Raw genomic sequence first — 13,146 nt, 5'->3', positions numbered from 1 at the left:
TAACTCCCATTTTAGGCATGGAGGCAAGGAAGGATGGTAGAGGTGTGTTCTGAGGAAAATTGTCCTCAATTTGTGAGTCATTGGAAGGTTTTTAAGTAAAGGAGTGGTTTTTCCTCACAAGGGATTCTATTAAAGAAGAGGAGTTGCCTCTGTCAACAGGAAAGACAGATGTTTAAGGTTCTCAGTCTCTGTGTCTGGCAGAACATCCACATCCCATATCTCAGAGTCCCACTCCTTCCCCATCCTTACTGTAGGAGACCTGGAGGGCTTAAGCTTTTAAGTGGCACTAGCTCTTTGCAGATCTTACATTAGACTCTTTGCTTTGTTCTCTGCCATATAAACCCTATGATTTATATATATACAAGAGATGAACTCCTTCACAACTGCCAGTGAGGACTTCTGGTTGCCCATGAATGTCTTTAATTGTGTGTTCATAACTAATTTTTTCCCTTCATTCTCTGAGACTGTCAGAAGTATACAGGTGATAATCACAACTTTTATAACTATTATTGCTGTAGCAATTAAATGTCACAGTCATTTCATCTCACATCTTGCTCTCTATCTGCATTTCATCCTATGCTACCACTGATAATAATTTGAAAAATCAGGATGCTACATCCCATAGATTTCTCATGGCCTTATTTTGTTGTATTCCCTGAATATATGAACAACCTGGTCCCAGAATTCTATTTTGAGGATCTATTTCTTAGGACTATTTCTGGTACAAGTACTGTGTCTGACTCAGAAAACAGATGGCATACTCAGAATAATTCAAGGAGAACCTAATAAAGAGACAATTTACAAAGCTATGGTCAGCATACAGGGAAACTGCAAGGAATAGTATAGCACCCTGGAGCTGGTAATAGTATAAGTGCTACCATCTTTAGGCTGGAAGGGAGGAGTGGAGGGAAAGGTTAGCAGAACTCAGAAAGCAAAAGTCTCAAGAGAGCCACCTTGAGAGAAACTGGGTTCCTTGGTCGAGAGGCACAACCATCCAGTGGCTACTCCATAGGGAATGTCAGGGGAATCTCTTCTGTCCCTCAGACATCCTACCAGGGTTCCCCAGTGGCAGGACCCAATGGAAAGCCAAAGGGCAGGGGAGAGCTTTGATAATAGGTCAAACAGGTGAGCCTCCTGAGGGCAGAGAGCAAGGTATAAGATGTTGGAGAATGGATAGAAAGACACACCAATCATATAAAGGGTTTCAAGAATGTTTTTGTTTTGGCATGTTATTTAAATTTAAGGCATGACCTGGAGAAGGAAAATAGTATAATTTGATGAGGTAGTCTCAGATTAGAATTAAGAGTCTAATCAACTTATGAAAGGAGAAAGCAAGAGCTTTGAGAAACCCATTTCTGTATTCCACATACCTCTTCAGGGGAAGAGTGACTTTTGTAAGCATCTTAACCGTCTTGTGAGTTTACATGAGTAATTCAGAAATATTTTAGTGCTCACTCTGTGCTATTCCCGGAATAACAAATATCTGGGCTTGTTTTTATTAAATAATTTTATTAACTGACCTACATAGACATTATCTTTAACAATTCAACATAAAAATAAATACTTTAGGATAAATAATTTAAGTGAATTTTTTAGAGCCCGTAGGGCTTACAAAAAGAATCTTAAAAGATCCATATTTATCATCTGAAGACTAATAGTTACAAAAGGTAGAAAAGCATACATCAAAAAATAAATATACATTTTAAATATTTAAATAAATAGAAAGCCTGATACATTTAAAATGGGAGGCACTTAATTATCAAGTCATTGTTGAGTAGATGCTTTGACAAAAGGTAATCCATTTGTTCAGAAGTTCTACAGCGGTTACTGTCTCATCATCATATTCACATGTGAATCTTGTTTCAGATCCCTGTAAAAGAAAACATTTTAATTTTGTTTTAGTTCAAGGTAGTTTACCTTATATATAATATTTTCAGTTGAAGTCTTATAGACTTATGGCCTTTATTTTCAAGTATGTTAAACATATTAACCATTCACATTTTCTTGAAATGATCAAAATGATGTGCCAAAGTTATATGTTATGATACCAGTGATAGTGACATAAAAACTGAAATTTTCCTCATTTGTTAATTGTCACTCTTAATGAACACGATTTTTTTTCCTGAATTTTGTACAATAAACATTTTAAAACAGGTTTAGACAAATACTTCATTAAGTGCTGCATGCAGAATTAAAGTTATTAAACCTCTTTTCCTCTCGAATTATATCTGTATCTAAATATAGGTTACATGTCTACAGTGATAAGCACATTATACTTTCTTCATTTCTAAACCTTAAATCTCCTATTAGTCTGCTTGAGTGAATCTCCTCATATTTTCCCCAAAGCAAGACGGAACCAGCCCAGAGTAAGTTAGGATAAGCTTTGGGGGGAAATTTGTATGAAGAACGTTTTCAAAAATACTCATAACGAATCCCACCCCACCTCAGTGCAGATAAATTTCCCAATTTTTAGAAATCTAAACATTAGAAATTCTGTGGACTGACTTTTTAGAAATTAACCTCCTCTGCTGATAGGAACTGTTTCAACTCTACCTCTGGCTGACAAGCTAAGAAGAAAATATTTTGATATATAGTGAGATTGAAAGGGGGGACTTTTTCAAATTTGAAGTAATTCCTATCCTGGAAACATAAATCAAGTGAGATAAAGTATTCCCTTTAAACAAACTATTGCAGTATTATATACCCTCTTACATATAGTTATTTAAATATTATAACCTCTTGGGGGCTTACATTTTTTAAAGTATCTTGCTTTTTCTGATTTTCATGTAATTTTATATTAATTTTGCATCTAGAATTTAGAATGAGTTTTTCTGAAGTTGGTCAAGAATTTTAGAGCAAAATTATTGACATAGATGGTAAACTGAGTCTATCAATGGGTAGATGACATTGATCTCAATGTATTTTTTAAATTAAATAGAGACTGTCTACTAATAAAGTGACTCTTATTTGGAAACAACTAGAGTTACATACTTTTAGAAAGTTGGTTCTACTGTAATTAAAATTATGCTGTTTATTTAGGATATCTATTAATTTATGGATTTTGTACTTTGGCAGATGGATGAGAAAAGAGAGCCATGAATTCCTCACATCACCCAAGTTCCTTGTATGTTTCATGCTTCCTATGCATTTAAAAATACTTGAGGTCCTGAAAGTGAGTATTACTTCTAAATAAAAAGTTAATTATCTGGTCCATTGGCCATTTTACTGGTTGCCATTTTTTTTTTTAGACAAATCTCTCAGTTCTTCCACCAGATGATAGGAAAATCTCATTTAAAAAGTCTTTCAGGTAATCAGAATTAGCTATTCTGGAAAATGATCTGAAGGAATTAAAAAATATATAATGAAACCTGTCTGCTTTCTGTGAAATTCAATTCAGTGTCTTCTTCCACTCCCAATTTTGTGTTCATGTGAGGGGTGACAGAGTGCAGCGGTGGGGGCTTGTCCCTGAATGGATGGTAGGTGGAAGCCCTCTAGCTTACACTTCCCAGCTCCACCTAATATACAAGTGAGTTATGTTCACAGTGGACTTAAAATGCATGAGTACTTCACTAACACCAAAAATGTTATACCATGTTAAAACACCCTTCCATTTATTTTGTTTCCAGGAGAGCAAATAAGGTAATATCTTACCTTTAGTGTCAAAACTATTCTGTTGATATTGTCCATTAAATCCTTGATATCTATCGAGTTCTGGGTTTTGCTTTGAGCAACATTTAGCACATCCTCCAGAGGTTTGAGTTCTTCTGCTAGACACTGAAGATGTTTCAATTCTGTAGCCTTGAATAATAATAAAAGTAATTATCAGGTCAATTTGCCCTGACTAAAGGTCAGAATCAGAAATTAATATCAAAATGTATTAACAGAGGCAGTATATAGTTTTTACCATTCTCTCTGTTTTCATCATTGCTATAAAGATGGACCAACATTATAAGACTGGAAAATGAGAGTTCAGCTGCCCATAGTTAGCATTAACTGTTTGTTAACAAATAATGAGTCATTAATTTCAGCTTAATTTGACTTCGAAAAAAAGTCAACATTTCTGCACCCAAATGTAAATCACCAATATAGGTTGAATTATTTTCCAGTCTGCAGAGAAATTATTAGAATCAGAGTAGTCATAATGTGGAAGTATAGGATCACGTTCTCTGATTCTAATATTTAATAATCTAAGAGTTGAGAATCATAGAATGTTAGGGACAGAGGGAGCTCTTGGATGCCATCTGTCACAGTTCCAACACTTGATGGATTAGTTAGTTGTAGCTATTTAGTAATGGGTCAGTATAGCAAGGCACATATAACTACATCTTAATTTTTTACTTTTCTATAATAAGTACATTAAGATACATTTTTTTTTTTTTTTTTTTTTTGCGGTACGCGGGCCTCTCACTGTTGTGGCCTCTCCCATTGCGGAGCACAGGCTCCAGACGCGCAGGCTCAGCGGCCATGGCTCACAGGCCCAGCCGCTCTGCGGCATGTGGGATCTTCCCGGCCCGGGGCACAAACCCGTGTCCCCTGCCTCGGCAGGCGGACTCTCAACCACTGCGCCACCAGAGAAGCCCTAAGATATATTTTTTAAAATGATTTGTCCAAATCAAATAAAAGCTTACAATATTTGAAGGATTTTTGGATGGGCCTCCTAATTTAGACATATACACATACAAATACACACACACAACACACTTCTATATATAATGATAATATTTCATACTTCTATGGTACATTATAATTTCAAAGTGTTTTGTCCTAAAGAAGCCCAAGTCTCACAGCCACCTTTTGTGATAGGTAATGCAGTGTGTTATCTCCATATTACAAATAAGGAAACTAAATCTCAGAATTTCAATGTCTTCCCCCCAAGGCCATATGACTAGGTGGAGCCAGGATTAAATTTCAGTTCTTTTTCTTTATAACATTAACATAACAACCTTTGAATTAAATGTTTTTATAGCTCTCTAAATTCTTTTGCAAACATGAATGGTTGTAAAATGAACAAATGAATGGCGTTTATCACATTACTTTTAGTTTCAAATAGATTTTGCGTTGTCATTTAGAAACTGCTAGATTTCAAAGAATTCTACCACCCTCTAAATTATGCACATAATCTGGTGTTATTTTTTAACACTTTTTAAAAGGAGAGGTAGGAATACACCACATACATTTTATGACATTTTCATCTAACGCCCTTTCAACTTGCTACTATAAATTCTACAAGTTCAGGGCTTAAGTTTTTGGCATGAGCAACTTGGAGCTCTTTCCTTCAAAAAAGAGTCTAGTGTCTTTACGCTGCTGGAGGTAAGAGTTACGTGACTCTGATTAAGTTGGAGGAGCATCTCTAAGTTATCTCCTTTTTATCTTTTAAAGGGGTAGTTTGATGTATAATTTCCTCGAATTTATAAGAAGTGGGTCAGTGGGATTGCATTCATTACCCTTAAATCCCATTTTTTTTCTGGGCTGTTCACCCAGGGACAAGCTCTTCTTAGCATCAGATTTTGCCCATTATCTGTTGACTGGTATGACGACTAGGAAATTTTACATGACTAGTGTAGCTCTAGGAGCTTAGATGATGCTTAGCTGTCTGAATCCCCAGACAACCAATGAAGCTTTTAGTCTTGGAATGTAAGTCATATAGCATCAGAAGTCTCTAGGTCTATTGACATGAAAGATGTGTAAGTCCAAAATTTTACTTTACACTCTCCAGGAAGAATTTTGTCTTTATTATTACTTCTAATAGCTAATGCTTATATGGTGTTTACCATATGCCAGATACTGTTCTGAGTACTTTACATTTACTCCTTAATCCTCACAAAACTATATGAAGTATATACAATTATCATTTACATAAGTAAGTAAGAAACTGAATCACAAAGAGAGTAACTTGCCCAAGGTTACAAAAGATTGGACATGGCAGAGCTGAGATTTCAGTTTAAATAACCTGCCCTAGAATCTGTGCTACGGATTACTGCTATGCTGCCTCTCAAAGATAGATCCTTAAGAATCTTTCCTAAAACAGTAAAGGATTTATTTTAAAGTGGGCCCTCTGATAATCAGTTTTGCTACTTTGAGTGGTAAAGTGATATGATCAAGTATCTCTAGAGTTTTATATTTTTAAATAAAACAGTAGGTCAGCACAATCTTTTTTAAAACTGTCTGAGCAATAAAGAGAATATTATTCTTTTCTTCCCATTCCCTCTACCCCAAAACACACATAAGTACGTATAAAGAAAATATTGGCAAAGCCATTTTTCAGAGGCTCATTAGCAAACTTGGTTTTTTTCAAAAAGATGCTGAGGTTACTAATTCTTCTCCTCAGATGAAGTGCTATTAATCCAGGTAGTTTGTAAATTTTCACATTACTTTCAATTCTATTAAAATGTAAATGAATGTAGAAAGTTGTACTTACCTTCTTGGGCATGTAAAATTTAAATGTGAGCATCCTGAAGAGCTTGAGGTTCTCGTAATTCTGAGAAAGCATAACAGACTGTTATTAAAAAAAAGAAACTCCACTTAGAAAAATTAAATGTAATAATTTGAGTAAGAAAGGGAATAAACTTACATTAATTTCCTTCAAAAGCAAATGTAAATCCTGCAGCAATGACTGCACTTGTTTCTTTGTGTTCTCTGTAGAGCTTGAAGTAGGTGCACCGTTTGCCACAAGTGCAAGAGTTAGTGCAATGCAAGACAAGAGTTGCATCTTGTACATCGTGGCAGGAGTTGAGGTTACTGTGAGTAGTGATTAGAGAGGCTGATAGGAAGCTCTTGAACAAGAGAAGCAATTTATACTGTTAATTCTGGAAAAATATGATGGGGGTGTCAAAATGTTTTACATATTACACATACTTTCAAAGATTCTACCTGTGTGGCAAAAAGCATTACCTTTATTTTTCCTCTTCTGATGACTCTTTGGAATTTCTTTAAACCCCCATAAACTGACTGAATGGATGTAGGTGAAATCCCTCTTGGTTACATTAGCCCACACTTAGGTGGCAGTTCTAATTCATACAACTAACGCCTTCTGTGTGAAACAGTTTTTCCTCCCTCTTTCTTTAAGGGGGTGGGGATACAAAAGAGTCTCATGAAAAATTTCTCTTTGTCATAAAACTATGTGGAACACCATGTTGTGGTGGACAAGAGCAAGAATAAATAGTTGAAAAGAATAAATTTTTAGATTTGTTGATTAAACAGGAAGAATATTGGTTTCCTGTTTCAGGATGGCTTTACCTTTTTATCTCCACGATGACTGAGCTAATGCATACAACATGCTAGATTACTTCTTATACAATCAGCTAGAGAGGTATTAAAATTAGAATACATAAAATACTGAGCTTGAGGCACTGTTTTATGCTATTTTAATTTTAACATGTTCTTGTATCTGTTTAAATCTCTTAATGTCTGTTGTACTTTTTTTTTTTTTTTTTTAGTAGTACGGTGTTTAACAAACATGCTCAGAAAAGGGTTTGCATACAAGGACACTACTAATGCTAATGGGGGTTGTTTTTGGTCATTTGTTCTACAGATTTATTTTTGCTCCTTTATCCTTTTTGATGGGCATCAAGGGGATATAGTGAGAGTTGGAATGTTGCCAGAATCAAGGATGCTTTTTCTTCCTCTCAGTCTCTCAGGGGCCACCTGAGTTATTAGATCTTTCTCCCTCTTCATGTCCATTTCATTTCTTTCTCTCTCTCTGTTGAACAGATTGCTTATATTTCTTTAAATATAAGGCAGAAAACGAGCATAACAATAGGGATCCCCAAGTTTATTTGTTTATAGGAAGCTCACTAACTGGAATTTCTGGATACCATTTGTTCACTCTTTAGGAGAAAGATGATGTGACTAGCTCGTGGTGATCCAATACTGGCCTAATTATTGTGGCTGGGGGTGCAAAAGGCAGGGTAATAAGCAGTCCAGGAGGCCATGGTGAGCCACGGAACATGTATGTTTGTGTGTGTGTGTGTGTGTCTTGTGGAGTGAGAGCAGTCCTCAGAGCAGGGGTATTTGGGCTCAGTTATTCCAACATGACTCTTAAAATACAGAAGCCAGAACTCAATCAATAGAATACCAGGAGGGGTATCCATTACAATTCTTGGAGCACCTTTATGAAAAAATTAAGTACTGCAAAACCTTGTGACAAACAAATACTCAGAAAAGCGTTTGCATCCAAGGGTATTGATGCCAGTTTTATAATAGACTTTATGTGTGCCATATATAAACCAGTCCACAAGTTTCTAGTTTATATGTTTTCACTCTTTAATAGATTTAGATTTAGCTTCTAAAGCACCTGTGACACTATGAGTGTAACAATAATAGTTATTAAATAACATCAGATCAGTATTTTTGTAGTCATTATATCAGGTAGGATACTTAGGATTGTGTTCGTTTGTCTGCAGTGTAATGCACTGACTGCCTGAATGATGGTACAGATATATACTGCTAATTTAAACTGAGGAAATCCTTCTTCAAAGACATTTCTTGTAACTTCTCCATTCTTACTACCTTATTCATTTCTTGTCTATTCTTTAAACATATTTATCTAACACCTATGATGCTGTCAGGTAGATAGAAAGAAAATGCGCAGGCGCACCGTCTAGTTTAAGCCTTACCTGTGAAGTGATGGTACCATTTTGTAGATTAGACAACTGAAGATCAGAGATGTTCAATAATTTGTTCTAGGTTATTTAGCCCTTACTACCAGTTTAGGGCAGAACAAGGATTTGAAACCAGAATAATCTTACTCCAAAGCCCACACTCTTACCATTTGTGTTCTTTCTCAAACAACCTGATGTGTAATAGAGCAGCCATACACAGACAGGTGTAATCCCAGGTAATAGGTGATTGCTGCCTCAAGAAAAGTGAATATGAAGAATTTTGAAGAAGAAACATGACTTTAAACCGAATTTTGACAACATGGTTAAAATGTAGATATGTAAATTTAGGATTAAGATGAGGGTGGATAGGCAGGAAAGGTTACACATTCTTTGAGCATAATTTACTTTTTTTTTTTTTTTCTTTTGGTCACATTGCGAGGCATGCGGGATCTTAATTCCCTGACCAGGGATTGAACCCGTGTCCCCTGCGGTGGAAGCACAGAGTCTTAACCACTGGACTGCCAGGGAAGTCCAGGTTACACATTCTAAGGAACACTTAATTGTATATAAAAAGAACAGAGAGGGCTTCCCTGGTGGTGCAGTGGTTGAGTCCGCCTGCCGATGCAGGGGACACGGGTTCGTGCCCTGGTCCGGGAAGATCCCACATGCCGCGGAGCGGCTGGGCCAGTGAGCCATGGCCGCTGAGCCTGCACATCCAGAGCCTGTGCTCCGCAACGGGAGAGGCCACAACAGTGAGAGGCCCGCGTACCGCAAAAAAAAAAAAAAAAAAAAAAAATGTTTCAGTACTTTTTATCTATGCATTAGGCAATATTCAGAAGAGTATAAAACATCTTCCTAAAATTTAAGAATTACAGTTCCTCAAGGGAAAAAAAGTGAAGAAAAAGCCAGGTTATAGACAATAATTTTTTCTTTTAGAAAAGATTAGAGACCAATGATGATGATCTTTCCTTTTTTTTTTTTTCCTAAAAAAATGCAGAATGTCTCTCTGTACCTTTCAAATCAAAACCACAAATTTAGCATCAGTTATAAGGGAAAGGCTATTTGGTAATCTGTGTGTCAACTTTATTACACTTGTTTCACTTCTCTAAAGACTTCAGTGTCTCATCCCAGCATCATCAGCTCAGGCCTTTACCCTTCCAGAATGGAAAAATTCACACCCACACATTTTTCTGTGTGGGGCTTTTCCAGTGAGGCCTGTGATGTGCTCATAGTCTTGATATTTATATTTCTCCGGCTATTTCCATGAGAGAGTGGGTCAGTATATGGCTACATTGACGGGACCCTGTGGAAAGTTGAATTCCTAGGCCCCTGGCTTGTCCTTATTGTGTAACAGGCATCATTATGGAAGTTGGCCTTATAACTTCTTTCTTGAAATGCTTGGGAAGAAAGCTATGGCAATCGTATGCTGTGGCAAACTTTCACTTTTTAACATGTCTGACACATCAGCGGACTTCTCTGGCTATAGTGGTTATAGAGTCAGTAGTAGACTGCTAACTACCGCATGTGTCACACCCCCTGCTTCCCCTTTGAAAATAAATTTCACTATTCAATTAGAAGCTCTTCTAGTTGCTTAGCATTGTTTGTGAGTCTGCCTCTTAGACTCAGGAATAGCCCAAGTTGCTAAAGCTGCCTCCCAGGGAGGTTGGTCAGTCAGTTGCCTAATCATCCACCCATCAAAGCTAACTTTCAAGGACTCCACCTCCTGCAAGAATTTCTTCTTTCTGAGCCTCTTTCACAGCTCTGTAAAACTTTATTTTGATCTGGAGCTTGATGCCTGTATTAATGCATCTCTTGTCGGTCTCTCTGAAGGCCTCTTGGTTTTTCAAGATACCGTTCTCTTCTTTTGAAGTTAGGACATATTGTTGGATCATCTCCATACCACCTAGAGAACATTTCACTAGGAGCTCTGTGTTTCCTGTGAAAATCCAGATTTCCTCAGGCATAGGTTGGTGCCCACTGTTTGTCTTTATTAGACCTGTGGTCCGCCTTAATGTGATACCGCTTCTGTAAATCTGTCTGTTCATCACAGTTAAGTCTCGTTTGTGTGTGCTCTTCTTCTGTGTGGTAAATTTTAATGATGTTCATAACCTTTGGAATGGAAGAATTATTTCCTTGGTACTTTTAATTTTGCAAAGTGTTTTCAAATTCATTATCTAATTGAGTCACATTTTGCTGATAAGAAATTTGGTGTTTTTAGAGGTTTAAGTGACTTACCCAAGATCCCATTCTTAAATTAGTGGTGAAGTTAGAGCAAAAACCCAAGGCTTCCTTGTCTCTAATCTTATGTATTTCCTGTGCTAAATAGTAATGCCAAATTCTAGGCCCATTATGCTACATAGAAAAAGATGAATTGTGCCCATTTTCCGTCTCACTCATTCTCTCAGTGATAGCTGATGAATCAAGTGAGGCATCATCCACCATCCACCTTCACTTAACCAACACCTTGTTTGAGCAACTTTAGGATTTCTAAGAATTTAGAGCAGCTGAATCCATACAGTAGCTATGAAAGCTGGTTTTGCTCATGTTTTTTAATCTTTCTGGGGTCTTTTAAAAGCACTGGAGCATTTGATGTTTCCTGACACTTCTCCCATATCTAAAGTAAGAAAATGATTGTATTCAATGTGGATTTAAGCTGCATTGTCCTTTTAGGAGTGCAGTGTTCTAAGGCTGACATGGGGATATCACACAAGGCAATTGTCTGCATTTGTCAACCAGGAGACAGCTTATTACTTAAATGTGATGAGAATTGGGAGTATCTTCACAACCTTTGGAAATAATTTTTTGTGTAAATATATGACCCCTATGACAAGTCACACAGCAGTTACTAGAGGTAGAACATGACAGTCTTCTGATGGTAATAGTAATAGATTTGTAAAGCACTTCAAGTTCATAAAGGACTTTCACATCCATTTATCTCATTTCACAGTAAAATAGTTAAGGAAAGAAATTTTCTGGCTGCATATATTTCATGAAGACCTTTATTTTCTTTGTACATTAAGATTAAACCTTGCAACTTACAAATAAATATTAGCTTTCTCCTCTGTGGAGATAAATGCCTTCATTAAAATCATTGTAAAAATAAAATCATTTACATTTAAGTTCTCTGTTAACTATTGGTTCTTTCCTCTTCTAGAGAAGCTTTGGATGTATCATTGACAGTACATTGTTCCATCATTCCTAATGTTGAAAGATAAACTGAGGCATACTAAAAATTTTGAGAGTTTGAGCAAAAGTCAATTCGAATCAGGCAGCATCCAATCTAGCAGATAGAAGGGAACTCTGGGGAGCTGTACAAAATGAAAATAGCCAGAAGGAAATGAGAGCAAGGAAGTTATACTAGGCAAAAAAGTGGACTGGTTACTGCAAGGTTACTTCCCTTTAGGGGATTGCAGGGGTCTATCAGGCAGATTACCTAATTTATGCTGATTAGGCAATTCCTGATTGGAATATCTGGGAGAGCCAACACTGTAATTAAGTCTTGGTTTAGTGATGCGGGACTTAGCATAAACGATTCCATTTTGGGCCTGTTGTATTGTTTTTAACACTAACTAATATATTTTTTAAAGATTATAGCCTGATTTTTTGTTTAAAAATTGTAACATGATCTAATATCAAAATAATACATATTCATTATACATTATAGAAAATTTGGAAAATAAAAGGAAACTGAAAAAAATTTAAAATCAACTGTAATCTTACCAGGTAGATATAACTATTGTTATCACATACTGGTATTTATGTCCATCTAATCTTTTTTCTGTGGTATGGTTTTACATGCTTATTTTTCTTAATCATGTGTTATAAATATCTCACATATTAAGTATTCTAAAACATTTTTATTCTGTTGTGTGACTATTTTATTATTGGAATTTACATTAATTACAAACATTCACAATTATGAATAGGGCTGTAATTCACTAAGCTCTTTTGCACATAAATATTTGTGCAAATTTCTGATTTTCCTTTTAGGATAAAATCCTAGAATGGGAATTACTGTGTCAGTGTATGAATATTTTAAGGCTTTTGATACTTATCCAGAAAGTTCTTAACAATTTACCACTCCTTATCAGTGGTATAAGCCTATATTTCTGTACCAATTACATAGTTTCCATATTATCAAATAAGGGTGGATCAAGAGGGAGAAAGGAGCGGGAATGGTGAAATGTATGTCAGTTGCAGATTATACTAATACCTTCAGTTCCATATTTGGAATTGGGAATCAGGTGGACCTGAGTGCCAGTCGTCTTTATCACTCACTGGCTGTGTGACCTTGAACAAATTTCTTATCCTCTCTGAGCCTGTTTTTTCATTTCAAAAATGACAATATGGACCTAAGTGGACTCTTGAGTGAATGACAAAATATCATAAATGAAAGCACACAACACTAATCTGATAACTTTGAATGAATGAGTAGTCCCATGACCTGTTTCTGGTATGCTACACCCGCTCCCTTTTCTACTAAGATATTTCTTTAAATGATGGCATTTGCTTTGCAAAGTGTTTTGATATCATCCAGGTTTATCAA

The 13,146-nt window shown here is 36.2% G+C and overlaps 1 protein-coding gene across 1 annotated transcript; it reads right to left on the bottom strand.

Annotated features, from left to right (window-relative positions):
• Nucleotides 1-1,494: 1,494 nt before the first annotated feature.
• Nucleotides 1,495-6,765, bottom strand: IL2 (interleukin 2). Its single transcript, XM_032632667.1, has 4 exons — nt 6,572-6,765; nt 6,419-6,478; nt 3,652-3,798; nt 1,495-1,870 (listed from the first exon to the last, which is right to left on the bottom strand). Exons 1-4 carry the CDS (start codon nt 6,716-6,718, stop codon nt 1,760-1,762), a joined length of 465 nt encoding a protein of 154 aa, XP_032488558.1. The 5' UTR covers nt 6,719-6,765; the 3' UTR covers nt 1,495-1,759.
• Between the last annotated feature and the right edge of the window lie 6,381 nt (nt 6,766-13,146).

The sequence above is a fragment of the Phocoena sinus genome, chromosome 5 (assembly GCF_008692025.1).
Source record: "Phocoena sinus isolate mPhoSin1 chromosome 5, mPhoSin1.pri, whole genome shotgun sequence".
Taxonomy (NCBI): domain Eukaryota; kingdom Metazoa; phylum Chordata; class Mammalia; order Artiodactyla; family Phocoenidae; genus Phocoena; species Phocoena sinus.
Note: the sequence above shows the minus strand (reverse complement) of the source record. Positions and strands in the feature narration are given on the sequence as shown.

Bases quoted from the DNA above. Each gene is read 5' to 3' on its own strand.
- IL2 (XM_032632667.1), bottom strand. From the start codon at position 6,718: ATGTACAAGATGCAACTCTTGTCTTGCATTGCACTAACTCTTGCACTT. The intron at 6,479-6,571 runs GTAAGTTTATTC...ATGCTTTCTCAG, and splicing joins TGCTTTTGAAGGAAATTAAT to AATTACGAGAACCTCAAGCT. The intron at 3,799-6,418 runs GTAAGTACAACT...TTATTATTCAAG, and splicing joins AATTTTACATGCCCAAGAAG to GCTACAGAATTGAAACATCT.